At 41.2% G+C, this 26750-nt stretch overlaps 1 protein-coding gene across 1 annotated transcript in view; it reads right to left on the reverse strand.

Moving 5' to 3' along the window:
• The window catches only part of ALK (ALK receptor tyrosine kinase), a 233931-nt gene that overhangs the window by 165055 nt on the left and 42126 nt on the right, over positions 1-26750 (reverse strand). The window contains exon 4 of the mRNA XM_087774317.1: positions 4477-4678. Within this exon, the coding sequence (XP_087630443.1) occupies positions 4477-4678 (202 nt within the window). The remainder of the gene's footprint in view (positions 1-4476; positions 4679-26750) is intronic.

Below are 26750 nucleotides of genomic sequence, written 5' to 3' on the forward strand. Positions count from 1 at the left end.
AGTGAACTCAATCCAGTAGTTCAAATCTTATCTTTTGAATCTACATTGGAACAAGGCTGGCATCCTGGTATTCCTGCTGAAGTAGCTGATCTGAGTATCTTCCCTGCCACCCCTCTTCAGGGAGGCCTCAATAACCTTCAGTCATGTGAACAGTATTAAGATCCACTTGTTACATTATTTTTTGGGGCAAGAACATGATTATGGAATTAGTGATGAGGGAGATCTGCAATGAAAGACCAAATTGAAGTTATGCTGTCATTTGCTATGGGCTTATTAAAGAGTTTGGTTTGATATATAATACTGCAACTTACCATTAATAGTGCAGGTAAAGATGTAAAATAATAATGGTAATTAAAATGAACAATGCTATTTTTGTCCTTGCCCACCTCTAACTTCTCCGAAATACACAGATCAAGAGAAAGAAAAATCAATCCTGTATTACAAACTCTGACCTTGTTGACAAGTTTTCCTTTGTGTTTTCCCCACTCTACTAAGCACATTTACAATCTTACTACCTTTATAATTATAAATTTAACAGATGGGAAAACAAATAAGAGATGAAATGAAATCAGTGGCCACAGTGAGAGTCTGACAGGCACCCAGAAGTCAACATTCAAATTGTGGAAGTAACTCTGCTTTGCTAAACAACCAATATGCTCTGTAAATGTACTTGCTGCCTCCTCGCCTCCAGTAACACAAAAAAGGAACCTTAAATAGCAACAAGAAAGGATTGCATACAGCACCGTGGGAGCAGAAAAACAGCAAAAGACAGTACCCACATCTAGTGACATTTGGGATAAATCAGAAAGCGCTATGCTCCATGGCAGGAACTATAAGAACTCTTTTGCCATTACAAAGGATCGATAGCACCGCACTGCTTCTCTCTCTGTATCATTTGCAGGTGCTTGTAAAACACAACAGAATTGCAAGAGATGCCAGAAGAGACTAACCTTATCAAAAACATCCACAGAGTCAGATCATCTAGACACTCTGTCATGCAACAAATCTAATTCTAACAGAATATAGTAATATGTTGTTCCCACTAGAGGAGCGCTACTGATTGCTTAGGAACTAAATTAGAGAAGGTCTAACCAAAGGTGTTCCAAAACCCATGGATTAAATACAGAGTAAGATCTTTCTGCTCTTTAAAAAAAATAAAAAGCTATACAATTCTGTTGAACTGCTAAACAAGGACATAATTATGTTCCGAGTGGTAAGCATTGTTGCAAATATTATGTAGAAAAGTTATTACTGTATTTGGCAAAGTTTCTGTACAATACAAAACAAGCATCCCTTTGCCAGCTTCTGGTGTTTCATCACTCGGGAACCATTCGTGGCTATCACTTCTGGCATGTTCCTCCTGGTGTCTGTTCCATCTGCCCTATCCTACTGCTATGTAATGCATCTTAAATTAGCTAGCTTTCTTCCTACGCACAGCAGATCAGCAGCAGCGAAATATGTCAAGTAAGAAAATAAAACAAATACGCGTCTTCCACGCAACAATTTCTGTAATGACTGTGCCTCATTATGGAATTGGCACAGCTCTATTCCACAGGCTTGGGCTATTTTTTTTCTAGAGAGAATGAGACCAGAGGAGCAAACAGAACACCACTAGTTCTGCCTTTGAGTCTTTATGCGTGCCGAGCATCCATCGAAATCACACCTGGTATTTTGCACACAAAGACAACACGGTTCAACCCTGGTAACAAATAAATATTGGGTGCTACACTGTCTCTACCTGACTAATAAAATGTCATAGCTTTACATATATTCCACTTAAAAATCAGCTCCAAGTGCTGTCAACCGAAACATTTGCTTGCTTGGTTTCACCCTGAATGAAACAGTAATACCTGACAGTATCTACTTTTTTCTCTTGTAAATGTAGGTGAACTGTGAAGACCTTGTAAGATATTAATATATGTAATTCAGGTTATGCAGTTTAAAAAAGAAAAAAAAAAAAAAAAGAAGGGTAAAAAGATACTGACACTGTGCATAGTTCAAGATATGAGAAAATCCACCCTGGAATTAATTTATTGCCTTACCACCCTTCAGGTGCATTTGTTTCAATAAAACATACTCTTCCTGCTACGAGCTTGATTTTCAGCAACAGTGTGGACTCACTACTGCACATACAACTACACACACTTTACACCTCTTGCTTGCAAAACAGTACAATAAAGCACATTGAATCAAAGAAGTGTCACCTGTGAAACTTCAAAGTGCTTTTGTTTCTAGCACAGGCTCATCACTGAGGAATTTAACTACCTCCCGCCCAGAGCTAAAATTTTAGAAATCACTTGGTTACGGCATGGTCAAAGAATTCATTACAAAACAATACAATTCTTTGCAATTTCCAAGGCAAATTAAAATATTAAACAGAACAGATTTCCACTGTAGGATTGCTATTTCACTTAAGAACTTTATTGAATTACTCTTGACTTCCAACCAGCTATTCTTGATTCCTATTTAAAGAAAAGAAGATTTTTACAAAAGTGAGATTTGCATGTTTTGTTATCAGAGCTGGGATAATCAAATATTATCGCTCCAAACAAAGGGGAGAGGAGCACTCATAAATTCTGGACTGAAGGTTCAGGGCAAATGCTAACAAACTGCTACCCTATCATCTGTGGCTGCAGTCTGTGGGTAGATACTTGAACTATCCCTGTGTGACATTTATGTGGGCACAGTATCAGAGCCTTTCTGCATTGCTGAGCTGGGGGAAGAGCTACTACCTCTCACAGTGAAGAGACAAGACCAGAGCGGGGGAAAATGAGCCAGCCAGTTGGAGCAACTGCAAAGTTTATAGCACACAGGGTACCAAGGAGTCAGCCATACAAACCCATGAAAGCCACAGGCACATCCTTACTACCCTATGTGCCACAGGAATGCTGTTGGGGAGGCAAGCTACACTTCTTGCAAGCATATGGGATATCCAAGCTATAACCAAAACCATCTTCTTTAAAAGCACAGACCCTCTTTACCGTGGTGACAATCTCCATCTGCAACGCACAGCTGAGTAGTCCATATCGCCTCCAGCAGATGGTAAAGGTAAGCATTTGTTACCATAGTTCAAGTAATCTTTTCCCTTCCCTTCAAGGTTCCTTACATTTGGCACTTGCCTGTGCTCCTGGTGAGTTCTGCCTGCCCACAGATCCAAGCTAGAGCTCCTCCATGCAGCACAGCAAAGCATTTTACACACAGCAGTATTCCCTGCAAATGCCAAGGAGCAGTGGCATTGCCAATGCAGGAGGCACTTTGCACAAAGCATGTTTATTAGCTGTGACACAGAGCACAGCATTTGCAAAGAGCTAAGGAAGAAGACAGCTGCTGCAGCTCCCCTAATTACCTTTCCCCAGACATCAACAGTAATTTACAATTTGGATGATGTTGCTGGAACTAAGTACGATCTAGATCCACACACAAGCTCTCCTCCTCACTTTTATAGGCCATGTGTTATAGGAGAATTACAACTATTCAAACTGTTTCTATGAGTTAGGTTATCTCCTGTCAGGTTTTTTATTGCACATTCTTCTTTTGCTACTGGAAAACACAGAATTTGCTGTAGACAGTAATCAGATAATCACATCTTGTTACAAGCACAAGCCAGCAGGACTTGCTATTAGAAACTCTCTAATCTATCACATCAAAACAAAGAACATTTGTGATGCTTAGTAAAAATTATGCTTCTTAACACACATTTCACAGCAGAAGTAAAAAATAAAAATTAAAAAAAATCAGTATATAGAAGAGGTAGAACATTAGCCTCACATATATGCAAATTCCATTCTAAGTTACTCCACTACTGTAGCATTTAGAAATATTTACTACGTTCAGCTATGGCTCCTGCTGTTTTGCTGCTAACCAAAATTTAAAAGAATGCACAGAAATCTGACAAATTAAATCATCAACAATTAAAATTAATTGCACAAAGAGGCTAAAACATTTCAAACAGTTGCACCCTCCAAAGATCAAAAGCTTTCCTCCTCCAACAATGGCTCCAAACTGCTCTATCGACAAGAGATGGCATTTAAAAAACACAAATGCAAGACAAAACTTAAAATGTATGCAGACACAGGAAACTGCACAGACTCAGTAGATATTTTAAGCCCAACAGTATACGTGGGTAAAGAAGTAATAAAAAGAAATCAGATAGAGCAAATTAGACAGAAAAGCTTTAAACTTAGGATGAGTATCCACGCCCGGTCTGTACTTGTAAGCACTGAGAATAAAGACGATGTCGACTCACAGACTCACTGTTACGTGGATCCAGTAGTTTGCTGATGCTTTGTGTAACAAAATAAGCACCAATCTCTAGCTTCTACAATAACTTAGACCCATGAAAGACCAACATCTATTTGGTGTGGTGTCCTGATCCCCGTAGTAGATGTGCAGCATGCATTTTGTGGCTGTATTGCTATGCAGTTGTGCGATTCTTCTCAAGTCAAGCTGTGAGTCAAATGAGAGGATGAGACTTACCCATGTTTCTCTGGACTCTCCACTGATAATATTTCACTGCTGCTTTCGTCAATGGGAAGGACACGAGCAATATATTCTCCACTCTGCTGGTAAAACTTATAAACGGCCACTTGAACTATGCATTGGTCACTGCTGCTTCTCAGCCAAGGGCTCAGGATGATGGGGCTCAGCCTCTCTGACGCATTGAGGAACAGGAACAAACCTAGAACAGATGAGGCAACAAGAAAGCTTTAAGAACAAAAAAAACGAAAAAGCCTCACAGAGTGCAGATGAATACTTGTGATTTTTATGCCACAGCTCACTCTGCAGGCCTTCCATACCTCCCAGTCAAAGATTATCTTTGCCAACTAGTTTGGAAAGTTTGCCCATTTTGTATGAAATTCATTAAGATCTTCCTGGGCAAGCAACATTTCAAACTCACCTTTGGATGGTCCAAAACAAAGATTACATTTAGATTTAACTCCCAGAAGAAAATGCACGAAGTGGAAAAAGCCATAAATATTATGGGCAGGGAAAAATAACAAACAGCAATGATAAAACACAATCAACCAAGAGACTTCCAAAGCTAAGCCCAGGCAGGTAATTATGGAGTTTTAGATTCTTGTCTTCATGTGCCTATTCTTCCTGGACTTCACCCTCGTCTCTGCAACTTCTCAGATGTGGTCCAGAGCCAAACGTTATGGCCTTGGTCCAGTGGGATCTTGTGTTGACAGCTCAGATACATATTAATAGTTTATATCTGCTTTTCTCACCCAAATAAAGAGCATAAATTCAATAGCTTTACTTTTGCTCTTCTATAAACAGAAGAGTGCAGCATTTTTAAGTCGAGTCAGGATAAAGGCCTGACATAATTGTCTTTCTTCAGGAATTCATTCTAAGGTATTAATTTTATATGCTGCTAATCCACATTAAACATTTCATTATTATCCAGTACATTGACTCCCTTAGCCTAATTCTATTTCAATACAATCTGAAGCTTATCCAGGGGGACAGAGGTAATGTATTTTCATCACACTGTTGCTCATTTCAGGTAAGTCAAATTACTCCCTTTTGGCAGCTGACCAATTTACCAATTTGTCCACAGAGCAAGCACATCGGGGTGCGTAGCTGGTAAATGAAAGGTGCAGTTAGGTAAATGAAAGGGACCAACCCCTGAAGCAAGAAAAATTGTGATATTCCACAGATTCTAGCAAGACTGGCCAGATAATCAAGACAATGAGATTTCATTTCCTGGAGTGTCCATTAATAAAGCCTGTCCGTTAATACTTAAAACATGTAGATCTGATGAACAGCTTAATTTCATAGAGAGAGAAACTAAGGTTCAACAGGGCTGTAATTTAAACCTCTTTTTAAGCGTGCATGAATTTTAGCAGGAGCAGCAGCTTGGTTTTGAAAATACCAAGGTTAAATCTTCAGAGGAATGATCTTCCACATCACTGAGCACGGCTCAGCTGAGATCCAGGGTGTCTAAGAAATACTGTGGAGGGGCCACGAATGGATCCTGCTTGCCTTCACCTCGGTGTCTAAGCTGTGGACCGCAAGGTGCAAACCAGTTGCTCTGAGCTCCTGTGGTAGCTCACCTCATCCTAAAATGGATCTAGTGAATTGTCCTTTGGTGGTTCCCATTTCTCTCCACTAAACTGAGGGTCAAGAGCTCCGATTTTCTTGTCTCACTGTCAGATGCCAGTTTAGAACATAAAAATTGCACTCGTGTTCACAGATGTCCCCTTTGAAAAAGTCTGATTTGGCAATTCATCTCAGGTCACACACAGAGTAATAATGGAAGGGCTAAAAATGAAACCTGGATGCCTGTCAACCACCCTGTTTCCTTCCCATACACACATTTATCATAAGCAGCATTTTTGACATACTTGTCAAAAACAGTGCTCTTGACATTGGCATCACGTCAATGACGTATCCAAAACTAGAAAACATTTGTCTGAAAGAAACACGCAGAAATACATAAGGTACAGCCTGCTCAGATGTCAGTTTGTAAACAGAGAGGAGTGAAATGTAGTCACAGCATGTTTTTTTTTTTTAATAACAAGATTCCTTTATGTGAAATAATAGCCGTTAATCCAGTTACTAATGGAATGGTTTGATGAGTTTAAACAAACTCTGTTATTGTCACAGTTATATATACACAGTATTTTTGCTGGTCAGTAAAATAAAAACAAAAGCCCAGCCACATGTATCGCCCTTCCCTGTCTCTCCCTTTTGTTGCAAACAAAAGAGAATTAGAGCACTAAATCTTGTGGCTTTAATTGTACCATCCCCATAAGAACACTGAAATCTGTGACACGAAAGGGAGCAAAGAGACTTCTGCTGGTGGCAGAAAGACACTAAGCTTTGCAGTAATTGCTGATGGTAACTTGCCAGGTGCAAGAGCCATTTGTTCATCTTACTGCCTTGCAACAGGGAGTCAGATTTTTAAAGTAACGAACAAAACAAAGGCAGGTCTCATTCCTTCTTTTCTTACAGTGGCTGTAAATAAAGAGATCTTCCAAGGATAGTCCCTCTTATGCCCTGACTTGGGGCCAGGTTTGAAACATCAGTGAAGTCTAGTAGTAGACAAGGCTAGCTGCTACAGCAAATTTGTGAGATAGTCACTAACCTCCTTTGTTTTGGCTTCTATATTTCTACCCTCTATTTACAGGGCTCACACTTTGCAATTGTGGCTTATTAGTCGTCCCACGGCCAGTTCTACCTACTGAATTATATTGCTATAAGGAAGACAATTTTGCCATGGTGGGGTCTACCCCAGCACACTCTCCCAGGATGCTAGGAGGAACAGCCCCACACTATGCTACTGTGAAGCGGTGCCTAGAAAGTCCCTCTGAAGGACATGGCTATTATGCTGTGTTTGCCTCACCACCACTACATAGCCTTGTCAGAAACGTCCTCCTAGTCCGTGCTTTTGGGGAGATCACCTACCTGGGCAAATACTAGAGCTATGATGGATTACCCTTTTTTATTTTTTTTTTTATTTTTTTTTTATTTTATTTTATTTTTAAAAAAGGAGAGAATAAACATAACTTTGTTCTTGCTTTTGAAAGCCCAGCCATCTCATGGGTGACTTCCCTGTCTGCTGCGGTGTTCTCTTTTTGCTCTCACGGCTCGTCTAGGCTATAAATGCTAAGGAAAGAACTATGAGAGCAGCATTTTGCTCTGGTGTTACTGGAACTGCTTCCAAAGTTGAAGCGAGGGATACTTACTATGAAACCACACAGAAAGCACGGAGGCTTTGCTACACAGCAGAACCTGAAGATTCCTGTTCACGCACTACAAGTTAGATCTGCTTATTACAGAGCAGACAGGTGAGTTCCTATAGTAACCAGGCCTGACACCTATAGCGTACATTAACATCACACATACTCTTTTTCACATAAGCAACAGACTCAAAACACCAATTCAGACAAACCCCATTTCGTTAATTTGCTGTCTCCAAAGCATACGCGACAGATCTGCCAGTCAACTTCATACATACACACACACACAAAGACAACAACCTGCTGACAGAGGCCCAAATCCTCTTTCATTGAAATTGACAGGACTTACGCTACTGAAATCAATGGCGTCAAACCCCACAAAGGAATAATTAACATGTCTGAAGTGAGAAATGATACACTTTGAACACAAATCCTCATACTCCTCCCTTCTCTCAAAGGCACAATCTCTCAGTCACTGCTTTGCCACTGTTTCATGCGACGGCGTCCCATGGGATCAATATGAGCACCATTTCCCGGACCAGATTAGAGACTGCTACCTAGAAAGAGTTAAAAGATCACATGGAGATTGATTTCCCCGTCCACGCTGAGGGACAGAAGAATATTCTGTTTCACACCAATGGACTTTGTGGGCAAAATTAGAAGCTACGTGTTCACTTGTATTTCCCTCCAGTGGGAGGGAATCCATGTGGCACACTCCGAGATCATTGTGTAGACCCGTTAAGACTTTAAGGCTCCAGCTAAAATTTCCTTGCACTTATTTTCTCCTAATAGCTTGTAGCTCTAATAATACTCTTGGGATCTTCTCGGGTGAACAGCTAGAAAAAGCACTGTAGCTTCAAACAAACTTCTGCTGCTATTTAGAAATCAAGGGATATAAGCTGAGATGAAAGGCCCCTTCACGGTACATGCTGCCAGTGTCATGTTCTACAGCTCAGGACTCTGAAGGGTCTATTCGCTTTTCAGAAAGATGTTCACCAGTGAGATGTTTCGAGACTCTTCCGCTACAGGTTTTAAATTGGACTCTAGCGGCACAGCGCAATGCTGATATTAAAGAGATGCAGTTAAAATAATCACATTGTAACTAGATATACAGCCACAGACCCAGGCACTTAGCACTTCCTGGGTCCTGAGCTCATTCATCATCATCATCACGCAGAACCACGTGGTCGCGGTGGGAACAGCATTCAGTCTTTTACACCAACTACATCTATGTTTGGCATTTTGTGACTGAAACCCTACGAGCTGATATTGCTCTGTGGTGTTTCAGAAACTGCCAGTCTAAATTGCAAATACTTTGTTTTCCACATTCCCTCTAAGCACTCACAAACTCTGGGAGAAACCTACCAATAGTACTCAGCTTTTAATCACATTTTTCCCCCTACATTTTTAATACCTGCAGTCACAAAGCAATGGTCTTCCTGATCCTCATGTGTTGTGTCTGATAACATCTCTGGCAACTTGCTGTCACTTCAGACAAACACACGTGAAAAGATATTTATGCTTAAGCACAGCAGTTGACATAAAAGGAATATTACAAGACAAATTAATATATCCTGCACGAAAAAATTGCTGTTGATCCTTTGGAAGCTTGTTTACAACATTCTAACATTCATGTCACAAAAAGGGAAGGAATGCTTATCAGCAAGATGTTTTTGAGATGATGAAGACGGCTTCAAGTTGCGCTGTTCAGAACTAACAAGGTAACAGAGATATTTGTAAAGAAGAAACCTGATGCTAAGGCACCATGCATGTACAGATACACTACGAATAAAGCACCTGTCCAAAGAAGCTTTCAAATGAAGGCATGTAGACTGGTGAGACTCAAAAGCACACCAGCAATGAAGACCATTCCTGCAATCTTTGGCCCAACATCCTTGTCTGATACAGATGCATAAAACATCTGAAACTCATGCCAGTGAGAATGCTGAGGCAACCCTGAGATGTTCAAAAGACAGAGCCATTGCTTGGCCCTAGGAACTGGGCAAACTTAGTATCCTATTGCTAGCCCTTTTAAAAGCTGGTCATATGATAACTACCCAATAGCTTTGAATGCACCCTGCTAACTGCTCATACCCTAAAATCCTTCCTAGTCAGTCTCAGGGTAAATGCAGTAAAGAGCCAGGTCAGGTTCTTCTGCTGAACAACCTCACGAGATGGCCAGTGAGGTCAGTGCACCCTACTGCATCCTTTGACCTTTCCGAGGCAGCAACCTAGGAAAGATGGCTGCAGCCCAGAAAGATGGCACCCTGAGAAGTTACAGTGGAAAATAAGGTTCCCCAGGAAAGCGTTCACTGCAGAAAATGGCAACCAGCTCCTCTGGGACAAACAAATGGAGGCAACTCCTCAACTTGCACCTGAGGTCTAGGATTTCCAGCATGAGATATTCTTGCATACCTGATATCACACAATCAAATAAGATCTTAAAGACATGACATCAAATAGGGCAACGGGACATAAAAATCAGTTACAAAAGTGGCATGCATTAGAATTCATGAAGAGGAAAGTTCACATTATTTGAAAATAATATTTAGCCACACACCCAAGCCAATAATACGCACAGAGCAGACATCCAGATACCTGATACAAATTAGTGTCCCCATGCCAATTCGAGCAGATTTCTTCCCTAATAACCAAAGACCATAGTTTTGTTATTTTAACTTACTTTCTTGAAAAGCAAGGCTCAAAACACAGCTAGGCTGACTTAATCTGATCACAGTTATAAAGCAGCAATTTAACGATCTTTTGCAAAACTGATAGATTGTTATTCTGAACATAAACTCCATCTTCCTACTAAAAGGATTTTATTACCTTTCACGTACAAGTTCAATACTCTACCAGATTAAATTAGAGCTGTAATAACTATTAACAGTCAACGTCTGTTGGGGACTGTACAGTAGAAAAAAAAATTTAAATCAAGTTTTATGCTCTTTGGAGATGCTGACTGGAGAGAACGTTTCCACTACTATCACAAAACATCCCACAGAGCTGGTCTTTGGATTCTTCATTTTACACTCAACTTCCAAATTAACTATTCAAGCAAAACTCTCATAGCAGGAGCTCAGTAGTCAGTAAAAGCCATGGAAGAACTGGGCACTACCTGAGTGACAACATTAAGAAAAGATACTGTTATACTTTTTCTAGGCTTATTTATACAGATTTTCTAATTGCCTCATCAAGGCTCCGAAACGCGCTGAACACTAAGAATGTGAATAGTCTCCAGCGCTGAGTGCAATGTGACTGCATAAGCACCAGAAGATTTGCAACATGCTATACTTGCATCCGACTTAAAATTCAGGAAGGTAACAGCCTTTGAATTATTAGAAAATTTGGAGCTGAACAATTCTTAACAAGCTAATTATGGTAATTGGATGATATCTTACCTCTTTTGAAGTCCATCAGAGTTCTTGCTATTAGCTTAAATAGAACCAGGATTTCACTTCTAATACCTAGCAGGTATGTGAGCACGTTTCTCTAGATGATGCAAGAGCAATTCAGAAATGCTAATGAATTCATACTAACTCTTGTGGCCATGTAATACATTACACAAATGGACAAGTTAAGGCAGACATTAAACAACTGCAAACAGCATGTGGCCAAGATTGGTATCAGAGCAGAGATCTGCAAGTCAAGGGTCTTTAAAATTACCTCCTATTCGAGTATTTTTCATTTCCTAAATACAAAGAGGAAGGCTAATAATCCATCAAAGCAAAATAAAGTCAAATTTTGTCCTCTCACTAAGGCATCAGGCAAATTTCATTTGCCCCATATCATTTCTCTTAAATTCAAAGACTTCACTCATATAAAACCTTCTCCCTCAAATGCCCAGTATTCACTGTGATCCTTGGGAACTGTAGCAGCGCTACAGAAATATAATTTGAAGTTAGGAAAGACAGGAGTCCTCCCTTTTCCCACACTCCAGTCCCAGAAATTTTCCTTATTAGTTTACCTATTCTCTTAGAGGCAACCCTGAAGCCTTACACACAGAGGGACCAGTCTCCTAGCAGTGACCTTCACACAGCTCTTTCACAGGTTTCCCCTGTTGCTTCCCTAAACTCAGGTGTAGTGTCCAAAGGAACACTATTATAAAACTTTATTACTATTTATCACTTTAAATCCCAATAATCCCTAGTATATCCATATGGAAAACTGAATTCCATCACACTACTTACTTTAGATAGACAACAATAAAAGATGTTTTGCTCACAAAGCATTTTACATCCAGTTTTTCAAAAGGAAAAAGTCAGAAGGAAGAAGAAGAAAACAATTAAAAGCTCCAGGTATTGCCTTCCGTAATGGGAGCTAGAGCCAGATGCTGTTACAAGCCCAATTCCTAAGTGACTCAGCAGTGTTTGCTCCCAGCTGAAAAGCACTGAACTGAAAAAAGTAGTTAGTTAATTAAAAACTTAAAATTCAATGCTGAAATTAAAATCTTTCCTAGACAATGACAAAAGGGTGTTTAAATAGTTCAGCCTTGCACAGCTGATTAACCAATATGCGTCTTCTCTTTTGCTGCTGACAGAGGCAAATGGCAAGTTACTTTTGAGATCTCTGTTCCGAGACTAAAGCATAGGAGAATTTTCTGTCATCACGAGCAAGACAGACAGACAGACCTAAAGGGAAAGCTAAGAGGAAGCTGGTTCTGTCGATGAAAACCAAGAGGCAGAACGCCTGTTCAGTACTTCACAGCGTGCACAGTAGTTAGGGGGAGGGTGGGAAAGGAAGCCTAATGCTATGTCTCTAGTTGCCACTCTGCTCTCGAGCGTGCTTATTCGATTACCCTCAGGAGGCTAAAAGCTTAAAAATTAAGAAGTCTGACAACACTCTGACGCACAAGTACCTGAACAGAAACGTGCCTGGAACAGAATGGGTATTGCAACAACTCACAGTTCAGTAATGTCAGAGACCACATTAAACAGGTAGCAAGTACTGTTATTCCCCTGAAGAACTAGAAAAGCCACAAGGAAGGTGCATAATTAAACCTATTTGGTGTAGTCCTCCTCCTTTTTCATTCTGTGCCAGGATTAAACTCATCACATAGAGGCTGCCATTATGTCAGCTTTAAGTGCTCACAAGTCATAACTCAGACCATCGGAGAATCATGAAATTGGTCCACAGATAGCATAAATAAGATAAATCTTGAGGAGATGGCATATTTTAATGTCTCATACATTTTAATCTGTCCTTGTCAGCCTCTCCTCTACATACATACATGTGCATCCATGGACACAGTACCAGGAGACAATTAGTTGGCCAACTCTCACCAAAAGTATTGGGAAAGGCGATGATCCTATCCAGAGCTTGTTGAATGCCTGATAGTATAAAGCATCTGTTGCCAAATCCCTGCCCATCCTGAGGCTCAGCCATCCTTCCTCCATCTCTAGTCTCCATGCCACTTCCATCCCAAATCTGCCTTTCAGTAACTCAGTTATCAGTTCTGCACTATCAATTCTGCACGCCAGTTTTGTCTGGCAGACCCCTTTCCACTCATCTTTCAGCTCCAGAGCTTCCTCATATTTTCTGTGGTTTCCTAAGTCATCATTGCAGGGATGAAAAGGGAGAAGAGTGGCTTGGCACACCAATTACAGGATGGAAAGAAATGCAGGTGGCAGAAACTTTTTGAGGACCACTCTGCTTTCCTGTGAAAACTGCACTGGCTGCTGGTTTTCCTTCTGCTGCTTCAAAAAACCCACTTGACATTCATGTACAGGAAAAAAGAAAGCTTCACCCACACACCGTTTGTCAAGGAGCAGACAAGTGAGGGGATGACGACCCTTTCCTCTAGGTCTGACAATGGGTTAGAGCTTCTCTGAACGTTGACAGACATGCTGAAAAATGATGTAGCAATCAATGAAAGAGAACAGGAGTCCAGGAGCTTACACATAATGACTTTTCCCTGGGCCTTCAGATCACTTATAAAACAGTGTTCTGCAACCACACAGTTAAACTTTACATTTAGATAGCATTTTATAAATTCAAAACATTGCACAAACATTAACTGATTAAACCTCAAGACTCTCAAAATCCATTTTTCAAATTGGAAAAGATAGCACAAAAGTGAGAGGCTTGCCTCCTTAATGCAGTAAAATCAGGCATCACATAGAATTAGTAGTTTGAACTGCTCAAGTGCCAACAGTATTATTTATGATGGCAACAGTCACTTGAAAGACCTGGTTTCATCTGCTTCTTGCAGTTAGCTCTAATTAAAATTCTACCTAATCTGCCTTGTTTGTGAAAGAAAACAGACTCTCCTTTCTAAAGACAGTGGCACAGGTGAAGGAAGGAGGATGGTACAGGTGAAGGCTATGCGTCCTGGTGAGATCAGATCTCAACAGATGGGACTCCAGCTATCTGGTCTCAGTTCTGGCCTCTGGAGGGTCTTCCAGCGCAAGGAAGGAAACTACCTGCCCGTTGTCACTGTTTTACAACGGGATCGCTGAACCACATGAGCTGGAAGGCCCCTCTGCAGCTCTCCGTCCAATGTCCTGCTCTGAGCAGGACTGTCACCAACATTAGATGAGGGCAGCTGTGGCTTTGTTCAGCCAAGGCTCAAAAGACTTGGGCGTGGAGATTCAACAGCCTCTCTGGGTAATCTGTTCCAGCACTGCACCCCCCCTGCTGGTAAGTATTCCCTAAAGTCCAATCTGGGCCTCCCAAATGGCAAACTGTCACCACCACCTCTTGTATCATCTGCTACTGCTGAGAAGAATTGGGTTCTGCTGTCTTTCTATCTCTCCATTGGGTGGCTGTAGGCCACCACTAGCTCACCTCTCGGACACCTCTTTCCAGCCTAAGCAAGCCCAGCTCCATCCACCTCTCCACAGGGGTACGTGCTGTGGGCCCTTGAACACACGGGCAGCCCCCACTGGGCCCCACCAGTTTCCCCACAGCCCCCTTGACCTGGGAAGGGGAGCCGAGGGAGGACACATCAACCCAGGTGTGGCCTCACCACCACCAAGAAGGCTGGGATAATAACTTCTCTCAGTGCTGGCTGCCTTCCTCCTACCTTATTTTGGGTTGAATGGCTGCCTACCCTATTTGTGATGGGCTGGGACCTCTGTAATCCTCAGGTCCTGTTCAGCAGGACTACTCAGGCCACCGCTTCCCAGCCTGGGATGCTGCACTGGCAGGACCTGTCCCAGGGGCAGAGCTTCTTGCTTCTGGTGGCCCCACAAGGCTCCTGTTAGCCCAATCCTCAAGTTTACCAAGGTCCTTCTGGAGCAAAGCTCTGCCATTCAGTGCATCATCAGTGCAAATTTGACCAGTGTCTCATCATGCAGGTCACAGATGAGGATACTGAGCACTACCAGCCCCAATACTGGCTTCTGGGGCCAGCTCTGCTCTATGCTGGCTGCCACTGGGCATGAAGCCACTAAGTATTATTAGCCTCTGATCCCAACAGCCCAGCCAGTTTTCAACTTGTTCACCCACCCAGACCTTCTCAGCTCCCACATGAGTGTGCTGGGGATGAAGGTGCCTAAAGCTTTACTAAAGTCAAGGTGAAGTACATCCATGGTCCTCCGTTGCTTACACAGCCAGTCATTTGACACAGAAGACCATGAGGCTGGTGACCTATGATTTATTCTTGGCAAATTCACGCTGACTACCACCAACTATTTTCTTGTCCTCTACCTGTTTGGGAATGGAGTCCGAGAGCACATGCTCCACGTTCTTTCTAAGGACTGATGTGAGGCAGACCAGCCTGTAGTTCTCCAAGTCCTCCATCTTGCCCTTCATAGAAATGAGCATATCGCTACTCTTTTCAGGTTGTCAAGGACACTCTTCAATTGCAATGATTTCTCATAGATTTGAGACACTAACCTCAGCTTACTTTTACAGCACCTTGGGTTTACCCAGTCCCAGGGATTTGAATGCATCCAGCTTCTCTAAGTAGCCCCTAACTTGGTGCTCTCCCAGTGCTGGCTGCCCCATTCCTGAAACCACACTGTTACATGCCAAGGCCTGGGAGCAGTCTTGGCCTGAAAATGCAGCGAAAGAAAGACACTGAGTACTTCTACCTTCCCGGTATCATCTGTCACTAGGTTGTGCTGTCATTTCCTTCTAAAAATGTTTTAATGTGTACCAAGGAAGACAAATGGATCATTTTAAATACTTTTTTTTTTTTTCCCCAGGGCCTAGGAGTCTCACTGAAGGCCAGATCTCTTTACAGAGAATACCTTAGAAAGTCGCTGCACCAAAGAGTCCAAGAGAATGAGGGAAAAGACAGCTGGCAGCCATGAATGGACAGACAGCGACAATGACATATAAGGAAACAAAGAGGAGCTTCGGTCATGTCCACAGCGACCACTAAAGCACATGTATCGCAAAATATTTTTGCTACAATACCAAACCATAATTCCTGTGCCTCATCTCTTCAGTTTGCTATTCTTACTGTGAATGCACTGCGATTCACTTAGAAGTCACATTTCTGCTGAGGAAGAGCCATTTCTTCTTTACTTATTCTGCAAACTGCCTGTCACACTTTTGGGCTCTGAATACAATGAACAGACTGCAATAATGACACTGCTTTTTTTTCCAGCACAGACAACCAAGCCGTCTACTCCTCTTGCAGGCAAATACCCGTGGGGCTTCAATGTGGGTTTCACATGAGTACAGACTGTAGAAGTTCAAGCTCTCGATGAACATTATGGATGAAAGACTGTACAGCTCTTTTGCTCTAAAAACAAAGACCACAGACACAGGGGATCTGCTCACTGAACAGGGCATGCCAATCATCTCACATGTTATAATCCTACCCTCAGTATGCCTTTTAAATGAGGCTACTTCTCAAAAGATATGTTTATCTTAAAAAAAATAACAGATTTGGACAGCAAAAAGCCTAGCTATTATGGAGAAATTTTACATGAAATTCAATTAAACAGCACTAACCATTATAGATCATAGAAGTCGTCTTCTTCGTGGAACAATCAGAAAATAACACTTAAACGTCTCTGAAATATCATCAAGCCCTACCAAGCATTTCTGCCTCAATGATCAAACTAAGGAAGTTACATACATTATCGTTGGGGGAGAGGTGGGGGAAGGTGTATCTGCAAAGTGGTACAAGGCTCTTCTGACCACCTATATTCACTTTTCAGTCTTACTGAACCTACGTAAGGAGAGAAAAAGATCAAATAATCAGACTTACCATTCTGTTGGCATGCTGAGCAAATTACCTTTAGCTCACTGACATTCTAATTTTCCAGAAACAGGCACAGTTATGCTAAGAAGGTTATGACTTGTGTATTTATCTTGGTTACAATTATTCCATCCCTCTTTTCACTTCCCTAAGATATAGCATAAGTGAGAAATTCCATTCTATTTGCCCTCTGTTGGCTGTAGACTGAGAGAACTGCTGTCTTATTAAAAGACTATCTCCCTGCTCTAGTTTTATCCTGGAGATAACAGAACAAGGACTGGATGGCAGTGTGAATTGGAAACGGACTGTGGCTCATAACGTGGATTTTACATAGCCCAGAACAGCACTCAAGAGTTTAGAAGCTGGCTCTGCCTGACAGAGTGATTCCAGCTGATGGTTGCAGTGACTCCTCATCACAAAGCCATTACCATTATCAGTACCGAAGTGAGACATTTTGGTGACATGGTGTAAATGAAACTTGCATGGTTCCTGTACTGCAGAAACACAGTGGACTTTGACCTCAGTGCTGTGAGATTCTGTCTGCACTAAGCCCTAATTGCGTCCTAGTGCTTACCCCTATGGAGCAAAAACCCAGTGAATGGTACTTTTGAAATGAACAGGTACGTCAGATCGCATGTGCAAGAGGTACAGAAGTGATTTAGGAGCCCAAAAAGATCTGGCCCGTGAGTGGAGACAGCTTACAACTATCCTTGCTTCTCATTCTGACGACAGATGACTTCCCTGCTAGTGAAGCACTAGTAGAAACACCTCATTTCACAAACTGATGCATTATGGTAAACTGGTGCAGTGTTTTATGCAGTATGGTACAGATGAAAGTCAAAAGTAAGCAGAGTGAATTTAAGGTACTTCTGGGAAACCACTTATGTTGTCTTTAAATTCACAAAGGTCACTGGAGTTCTACAGAGCGACAAGGAAAGATGCTTAGGACGTAGTTTTAATAAGGCTGCTTCTAAAAGCCTGTACTGTAAATCATCATATTATTATGAGAGGAAAGATCTTACCTGTTAATTCACTTTTACACCACTCACGTAATTTGTCTACGTTTTGCGTTTCACCTGCAGGTCAGTTTTCTTTGTGTGACTATGCTGCCTTCTTTTCCTAATCGGAGGCATTAGCACAAGGCTGCCAGAACTTGTGGCAAGGGATAAGTTATTTAAACCCAAACAAGATTCAGCTTTCTTTGACTTCAAACAAAACCTTATGACCACCTGTCAAATGATCCAAGGTTCAGTAAACCCATGTTTTTTTGAAAGCATCACTTCTGGCCTTAAATCAGTCTGACAGCCTTCTTCTAAGGATGGAAAATAAACTCCCCTAGGAATAAGCTAGTGGAGGCAGCAGACATGTAAGCTGTAATACAACAATGAAGACCAAACAGAGAGTTCTCCTATTTCTTGTGACATCCAGCTGCGTAGGATTTACCGCTATTGCTTTTCACTAACCTGAGTCCTACACAGAGCAAATATGCTACGGGCTGTAACGAAGTGGTTGGCAGAGACTCCATAAAGGTTACAGGAGACACCCAAGCTTCACTGAGTAACTCTCCCTCCCTCTTTTCCTTTTCGGTAAAGGTAAATATTGCAAGGTCATGCGCAGTAGAAATACACTGCTGACAGCACATCACTACGGAGGCACTAATAAGCCCATAGGTATTTGTGCATATGTGTCATATTTGACAGCATGTACTTTTACAGTTCCTGCAGGCAGTATTTTTCATCCTAAGTGGCAAGGTTTTAATGTTTTTTTATTAAACTATTTTTTTAAAAAAGGGAATAACATGCTTTTTCTGTTCATTACAAATGCAGAACTGATCCTGAAGGGAACACTGAAGAGACTTTCATACCAAGGAGGCTTTCAAACCATTTCCATCTTTGAAGATGAGCTATCAATGTACTTAATTTAGTTAAGTCTCAGTATGGCTGTAGTCCTTTTCTAGATACAATTGATAGCTTGTTTTGTTTGTTTGTTTTTTTTTCTTTTTCCTTTATGACAAATGTGTAAAGGAAAACAAACAGAACAGCTGAAACAGGAAAAAAAAAAAAAGCTGCCTTCTTTCAGCAGCCTTCAACACTGAACAACTACCACTCACATGACTCTTGCATCAAAAGAAAAGGTGCAGTAGTCACTTTCAGCTCTTGGCATTCTTGCAGGAAAATCAACTGAATGGGAACTCTGAACACAGGCAGAAGGAGACAAGAAGAACATTGGTGAGATGCACGACAGCAGCATCCTCTCTTTAGGGCCATAATTCAGCGTTTAAGCACAGACAGATGAGATGGGGAATCTTAGGACCTTTGTGGTTTGAGATACCTGATGCTCGAAGCCTCTGCCAGAAGCTAAGCACCCCTACGTGCCAGCCAAAAACGCCAGGTCTAGCTCACAGGATCACTGGTTGCTATCCTATAGACACCAGCACCTTCCAGACCACAACCACACTGAACACTAATAAATGTATCAGTGAGTCTTCATTCATTTTTAAAATTTCCATAGAAAATAGTATTAAGGCCAGTATGAGCACTGTGTCTTCCTTTATTTGGAAACAGCAGACAACTAGAACTTGGTAGTCATTTTACATCACCACACAGCCCACAAATCCAAGAAAATGCTCTCCTGAGAAAATACTAACCTGGTACAACTAGATGGAAATCAGATGACACCTTGTATTACAGTAAAAACGTCAACTTTGTTGTAAACAAAGCATACAAGACCCAAGCCACACCAAACAGGGTGGTGAGGAATGATATACAAAGCCATAAAAGACAACCTTCATGGTCCTACACAGTTCAGTCTGCAGTCCTCAAATTAAGAGGGCAATATACAGCAAACTCAATTTGATGCTATTGCTGGAAATACTAAAGGGTGTTCAAGGGTCTGACATCAGCCTGCTATTTGCAGGTTGTAATACCTTGTGTGGGGGAGATGAAGGCTGATCAAGGATCATGGTTCATAAACACTTTGAACATAAACCATTTGAAATATAACAGCGCTCAAAAGAATCAAAATATTTCGTATTTTCTAGGGAGCTTAAGTACTGGGTAAAGCTAGCACCACCTATATTATAGCATACAGAATAATCTTGGCTTTATAGAAAGAACGGTAACAATTTGTTCCTTGGCCTCTAGACTTCCAGCAGGGCTATCAATTTATGACTGAGGGTTTCTGTCATGTGGCTACTTAATCAGTCGAAAACAGAGTTGCAGCTGCTATTTATTTCATGTAGATCATCCTAAAACCTTCAGAGTTGGTAAATTTCAGCCTTTATAATTCAGATACTTTTAATGTAGTACCTTTCCTCCCTAGCCAGCTGCTTCAAAAAAAAAATAAAATCAAATCATATCTGCCTTTCCGTTTTGTCAATGATGCACCCTCTCACAGGCGCTGACACTTTCAACTTTGCAGTTATTATTTCAGATAGATTAGGAAGATCCCCCCTGATTTAGCACTCAGCGTATCAGGTGAGACTTAAGAGGATCTCAATTATAAGAGAATTGTCAGTTTTAGGGGAAAAAGCACTAATGTCCTATCATAGTTCCTTAGTATCAGGGTCCACTTGAAACGAAAACCTTTATATAGTGAGAAAACAAAGACACATTTAGCCCAACCTTTGTTCTTCTACAGCTAGCGAACTACCCTACTTCTGTCCTGAATAAAATCAATCTTTATCTTCTATAAGCAAAGGAACCATTCCACACTTTCCCTCTCCCTCTTTGAGCATGTACTTTCATACACAAAGTACCGAGCCTACTAACTACAGCACTCCTCACATGCACATAGCACTTACTGCAAGGAGAGAACAAAGAAGATCAGATACAGAGAAAGTGTGTGTACTGGTTTTGACTGGGATAGAGCTAAATTTCTTCAGAGTAGCTAATATGGGGCTATATTTTGGATTTGTGATGGAAAACAGTCTCAATAACACAGGGATGTTTCAGTTATTGCTGAGCAGTGCTTACACAGAGTCAAGGCCTTTTCTGCCCCTCACACCACCCCACCAGCGAGTAGGCTGGGGGTGCACAAGAAGCTGGGAGGGGACATGGCTGGGACAGCTGACCCCAACTGGCCAAAGGGATATTCCATACCATATGATGTCATGCTCAGCATATAAAGCTGGGGGAAGAAGAAGGAAGGGGGCAGATGTACAGAGTGATGGCGTTTGTCTTCCCAAGTAACCATTACACGTGATGGAGCCCTGCTTTCCTGGAGATGGCTGAACACCTGCCTGCCCATGGGAAGCAGTGAATGAACTCCTTGGTTTGGTTTGCTTTGCTTGCATGCATGACTTTTGCTTTACCTATTAAAGTGTCTATCTCAACCCACGAGTTTTCTCACCTCTACCCTTCTGATTCTCTCCCCCATCCCACTGCGGGGGGGAGTGAGCGAGCGGCTGTGTGGCGCCTAGCTGCCCACTGGGTTTAAAGCATGACAGTGCGTAACTGGACAAAAGGAAGAATTTCCAGCACCAGGCTGCTACTTGTTGATAGGGTAAAAATACTTAAAAGACAAAATTCTGACACCCCACTATTTGGGGACATTTTAATCTATCTCCTGGATTTGTTTAAAAGGTTGAAATAAACACACTTGTGTACTGTGTCAACCTATAACTCAGTACTGCTTTTCCTGTTCCATGCAAAGGTAGCTTCTAAATATATGTATATGTCTATAAATTTAATATTCCTAGTACATTGAGAGGATATATAGTTTAAAAAAAAGAAATCCGTGTTTTTTTCATTAAAGCAAGTAATTTTTTCCAGTCAGCTCTCCTTACCTCACTGTGCCTGGAACACTTATGTTGACAGGTGATTGCTTTGTGCTACCTTGATAACAAGCCAATTACAAAGTATCTGAAAAAAAATGGCCTCCTATAAAATTACACTGTAGTTAATGAAGCACAGATACTGCCCCTAAAATGGAAAAGAAAACCAAAAAACAAAAGCCAACAATCCAGAAACCTGACTATTAGATGTACTAGCAATCTGGCCATGAAATGATAATGGTTTGACATCCCATAAATTGCAAGCATCCAGTTTGGCTGTCGGGAAATTGCTTGCATACAAGTCACCTCAAATCTAATAAGCTTTCCTGAAAGTTTGATTATAAGTGAGATTATAACTCTATTATATTAATCACTGCAGAAGCGGCAGACAAAAAAACCCGTACCAGACAACACCCTAATTGAGAACAATAAGAAAGATGAGTAACATATGGTAGTTCACATAGGTGCCACGGCTTTGTAATTGCTAAACTCAAAAGGAAAAAGAAGTTGGAGATTCTGCTACTCCTGTGATTTGCATATTACCGTTCAAAAAAGAAAGCCTTTCAAAAACTAGAGTGTACTGAAATCAATCCTAAAACACTGAGAACAAAAAAGTCTGAAAATTCTTTGATAATAAATGCCGATATGAATTTGTAGCAAATATGCATACAAGAGAATTGTTCATAAAAACCGTAATAAATATTTTGCATTTCTGTAGCACTTTTCATCTGAGTCTTAAAATGTGATTCATAATATATTAAATCTCAGTACCTACCTCACGTAAGCAAATGTCATATAGGGATTTAATTTGTTCGCCCGGAAAAGCATCACATTTTGAGAAAAGGCCAGCAAGCCTTTAATGGTGTCAAGTAACACTATGAAATAGGGTAAGAAATGAAGAAGATCTTATCCAACCAAGTAAGATCTAGAGAAAGGGACATACCCCCACGTCAAAATCTCAGCTATTATCTGCAACCATCTTTTACCAAAATAGAGTTGTCTGCTGCTTAGGCAAAAGAAATAAGACTTTCTTGCAACCTCATAAATGTTAGATTACAAATCCTCAAAAAGGAGGAATACCTTTACACTTTGCCATTTTGCTGCTGAAGGCTGTCCACCTCCTTGACTCATGCCCTCACTATGGCTACGGCAAGTACGCAATACACTAGCTTACAAACTGACACGTTTTGCCCTGGGGAGAAAGACAGACATGAAACAAAAGGTTACTGATGTTACTGCAATTGGTCATTCAGAGAGCATTACTCTGCCAACGCGCCTCATAGAGATGTTCTTCAGAAATGTGCCCACCTACAAAAGTAATGGAGGGGCTAAACAGACATGTAACTATCACGGAACACAGACATGAACACGTAATCTGAGGACTTTCCACAGCTAAATTACAAAGGTAGCAAAGCAGTGGCGATAGGATGCAAGATGAGTACCTACAGAACGAGACAGAACCAAGACCACAGAAACTTAAATTTATTCTAAGCAGAAGTACAAGGCACTGAAGGTTTGTCTGTTGGTGGGCTTATCTCTCAAAGTACTATTTTTTAGTATTTTCTTAAGCCTAATTTTTAAAAGCCTAAACAAAAGAATGACTTAAAATGCATTAGCATTAAGCATACTGAGATCATTAACAGGCTAAACAGCAACATGCTTCCAGGGCACCATGCAGCCTCCAGCCAAACCTCATTATCCTTCTAAACTCTAGTTAGAGAATAAATGGATTGACCTATTTATTTCATGTCTAAATTTTATTAGAGGATTAACTTACTTATTTTGCATTCAGCAACGGCAGCAGCAAAGGTATTTGTACTCTGTGAAGTGGCCTAGGAGAGGTAAAGGGGGCGACTGAATGAACTTTGTTGATGCAACTGGACTGGTTGCACAGTGCAAATCCCTGCAATCAATATCACATCTCGTATGGATCCCTCTCTCCGCTCTAGCTACTCGCACACAGCAGCTTTCTTGCTGGTCTCACACTCTTAGTCTTAAATCACCGATATTCATTTTGCATTTTTCGTATCTCGAGTTTTGGTATTTTTCCATCCTGTGCACACTGGTTTCTCTTTAGCTATTATCTTCGTTGCTGCAAGTAGTCTTGCTGATACTTCATCATCTCTACCAGCTTCTAAATCCTGCTTGCCACCATGATCCTCTACTAATTTCCTTCTCTCTCCCTTCTTTGGCATTCAGCCATGAAATCAAAGATGAATCAGATACCAGACATACACATTATCATCAGATTAAATTTATCACAGCTGCATGTTCCATTGCCTGTAATGAGTGAAACTGAAGGAAAAAAAGAGAAAACATCATGAAACATCTGACAACCACCCAAATTTTTCTCTGTGACCAAGCTATGCTAGAAGGGGTACACAGCCTAATAAATGCATAATAAAGTACGTAGAAGCCAAGGCCATAATTCAAACGTGATCTGGCTTCCAGCACAGCAGACCCAGCAGCAAAGACAGCCTTCGAGGAAGTACAACTACCACACAGTTCAAGTCTCTGTTCTGAAGCATACTTTGTGGTCTTCAGTGATACTTTTTTATTTGCTTGTTTTTAAAGGCAACTGAGGCAGAAGTCCTAAAGAAGGTGATGAGAAACTTGACGGTAACAGAGTGAGCAAGCAAAAGATGACGCTGGGTCTGCGCGATGCTTCATCAGGCTGCTAACACCAGCTGATCACTCATGTGCCCCAAGCCCTTCAGAAGACCAGTTTCTTTTACAAGTTTTTCTATGTGCTTTGGATCCCGCAATATGGCTTCTGTCTTCCTTCTTCCCCAGAAGAAAGGAGCACTTATCCCCAGCCACATTTGATCCTTGCAACTTGGTGGATGGATAATCATCATGTGCAAATCTACTGGCATGCCAAAACAAGCAGGTCTCTCTACTACAGAATCTGCTCAGGAAGGTGGTGGTATCACAGCAACAGTAGCAAAAGCATGAGTGTTCAAAAATCACTTTTTTCCCTCCATACTTAATTTGTAAAAATCAGAACTAGACTTTAAGAACTTTGTCTGACAAGAAAACACTGAAAGGCAATCAGAAATATTTCCTAATAAATAAAGGCAATTCTATGATAAAAAAAAAAAAAAAAACTTGGCCTGATCCAAAGAGCACTGAAATTATTGGAAAATTTTCCATTGAAAGGTCTGGGGTTTGTAGTCTTCAAATCAGTTTCAGGGAGCTTTGAAAGAACCTTTTTCGTGTAAACTACTTCTACAATAGGAGTGGTTTTTCTAATGAACGTAGTACTTCCCTTCCCCAGGAACACAGATCCTGGAAACCACTGTATTACAAATAACAACAGTTGTGAAATGTACCTCTGGTGTATCACTGGATCTGATGGGTCTTGTTTTGTTTTGTTTTAAATAGAGCTGATCTTTCTAGCACATCTTATCAGGGCATTTCTAAGGTGCATATTGCCATAACTGAACAACGTAGGAATATTCTATTAACGTAGCCACGAATTATCTGCAAACAGATGGAAAGTTTTTTACAAACATGTTCTGTACTGGAAATTATTTGATGAGTGTTTTGTGTGCAATATAGATTGCTCTTCAACTGCTTAGGAAGTATGTGTCTTAATTCAATATTCTTAATTCACTGTTTGAACTTTTATGTTTGCACTGTAACGCAAATGCACCCTCTGACTGGATGAGCATTAACTCTTCGGAGGCAACGCTCCTTTCTAGGACTGCCTGACTGAATGCAACACTTCTATGTAAGAAAACACTTCTATGCAAGAAAACATAAAAGATGCAGCTTGCTCCTAAGATGAGTCAGACAGGAGAAGACTAAGCCACAATACGAATAAGCTCTTTCAAATAGAAATCTTTAGATGAGCAAGCAACAGGGTTAAGATAGTGTTTGTAAAAGCATTCCATTCTACATTCTCCAGGTAAGAGACTGCTCACTACGTCGTGGTCATCTTATTACTGGAGACCTCTCCTTTAATAGAGTCAGGGTGCAGAATACTCATCTGAACCTGGCCAGCAGGCTTCCCTTAAAAATCCTCCTTACCAGGATCCTATCCTACGAGGCACTCCATGATCTACTGCTGATTTAGTCCCACTAGCCAGCTATGCAGCTACAAGTTTCTGTTACTCTCACAGATGCTTGAGCATGTGGGGTGTGCATTTTTCAGTTGCGCCAAAGGAAAATACAAAGTTTTTGAAAATCGCTGTCCTGTGTTTTTTGGAAAGAGATTTGGCAGCGTTCATGGCCAATCTCCCAGATCAAAGTATGAAAATCATTGCTTTTCTTAGAACAAGTATATAGGTCAAAATTTAAGGAAGTGTCCCCACGTACTACCTTGCTACCGTGATATGAATCCATTCGAAGGACTGACTGACAGGGTAGCTCAGAATCTTTGGCTTCACCTCTGAAGCTCTCAACAGGGGTGGCCAGTTAGTGCCAGCTCCTGTGGACAGTTCTTTGATGGAAAAGACGGAGTTCTTCAACACATTTCCCGCTGACTATCAAACAGCCCGCAGACAGCGATGACTTCCAGCATCGGGTGACTGGCGGAATTTGAACCAGCGACCCAGGTTTGAAAAGGTCCCAAACCCATTACCAATCTCCTGTCTTACCGATATTTTTATTGCTGTGAAGACAGAAAGCTGGCTCTACCAGTTTGCCATTCTGCACCCAAGTACACACGTGTACCAGCAAGGAAGCAAAGAGCACTTCTCCAAGCACTTTGTTTTGTTTTGAGTTCCCCACCTGGGAAGTGATAGAGGTGTCGAATAGAAGCCTTGGCCAATTGCATAAATCAGATTTCACTTAAGTAGCTAATGTCAACCTTGGGGAGAGCGGGGAGGGGGGAGATTAAGTGCTCATTTCCAGAGACCAGCATATCTTTTATGCTTCAAAAGCATTTGAAAGAATATAAATCAAAGCAGAATACGAACCAGCAAAGCTAATTCACTGCCTAGCTGTTTCATTTCAGTTGCATCTTTCTCAATCTCCTCAGCCAGGTAACATGGCCTTTCCTTGAAAGTTACACAACAAATCAAGTGGGTGCTGGGAAGAAAAGAAGAGGGGAGGAGAGGTAAAATTTATTACTGCCTAAAAGGGAAGGTGACTCATAAGAGAGTGGTATTAACAAAGTGACAGTATGAGA

Source organism: Nipponia nippon, unplaced genomic scaffold (genome assembly GCF_047370975.1).
Source record: "Nipponia nippon isolate SJK-2023a ecotype South Korea unplaced genomic scaffold, ASM4737097v1 scaffold_4, whole genome shotgun sequence".
Lineage (NCBI taxonomy): Eukaryota > Metazoa > Chordata > Aves > Pelecaniformes > Threskiornithidae > Nipponia > Nipponia nippon.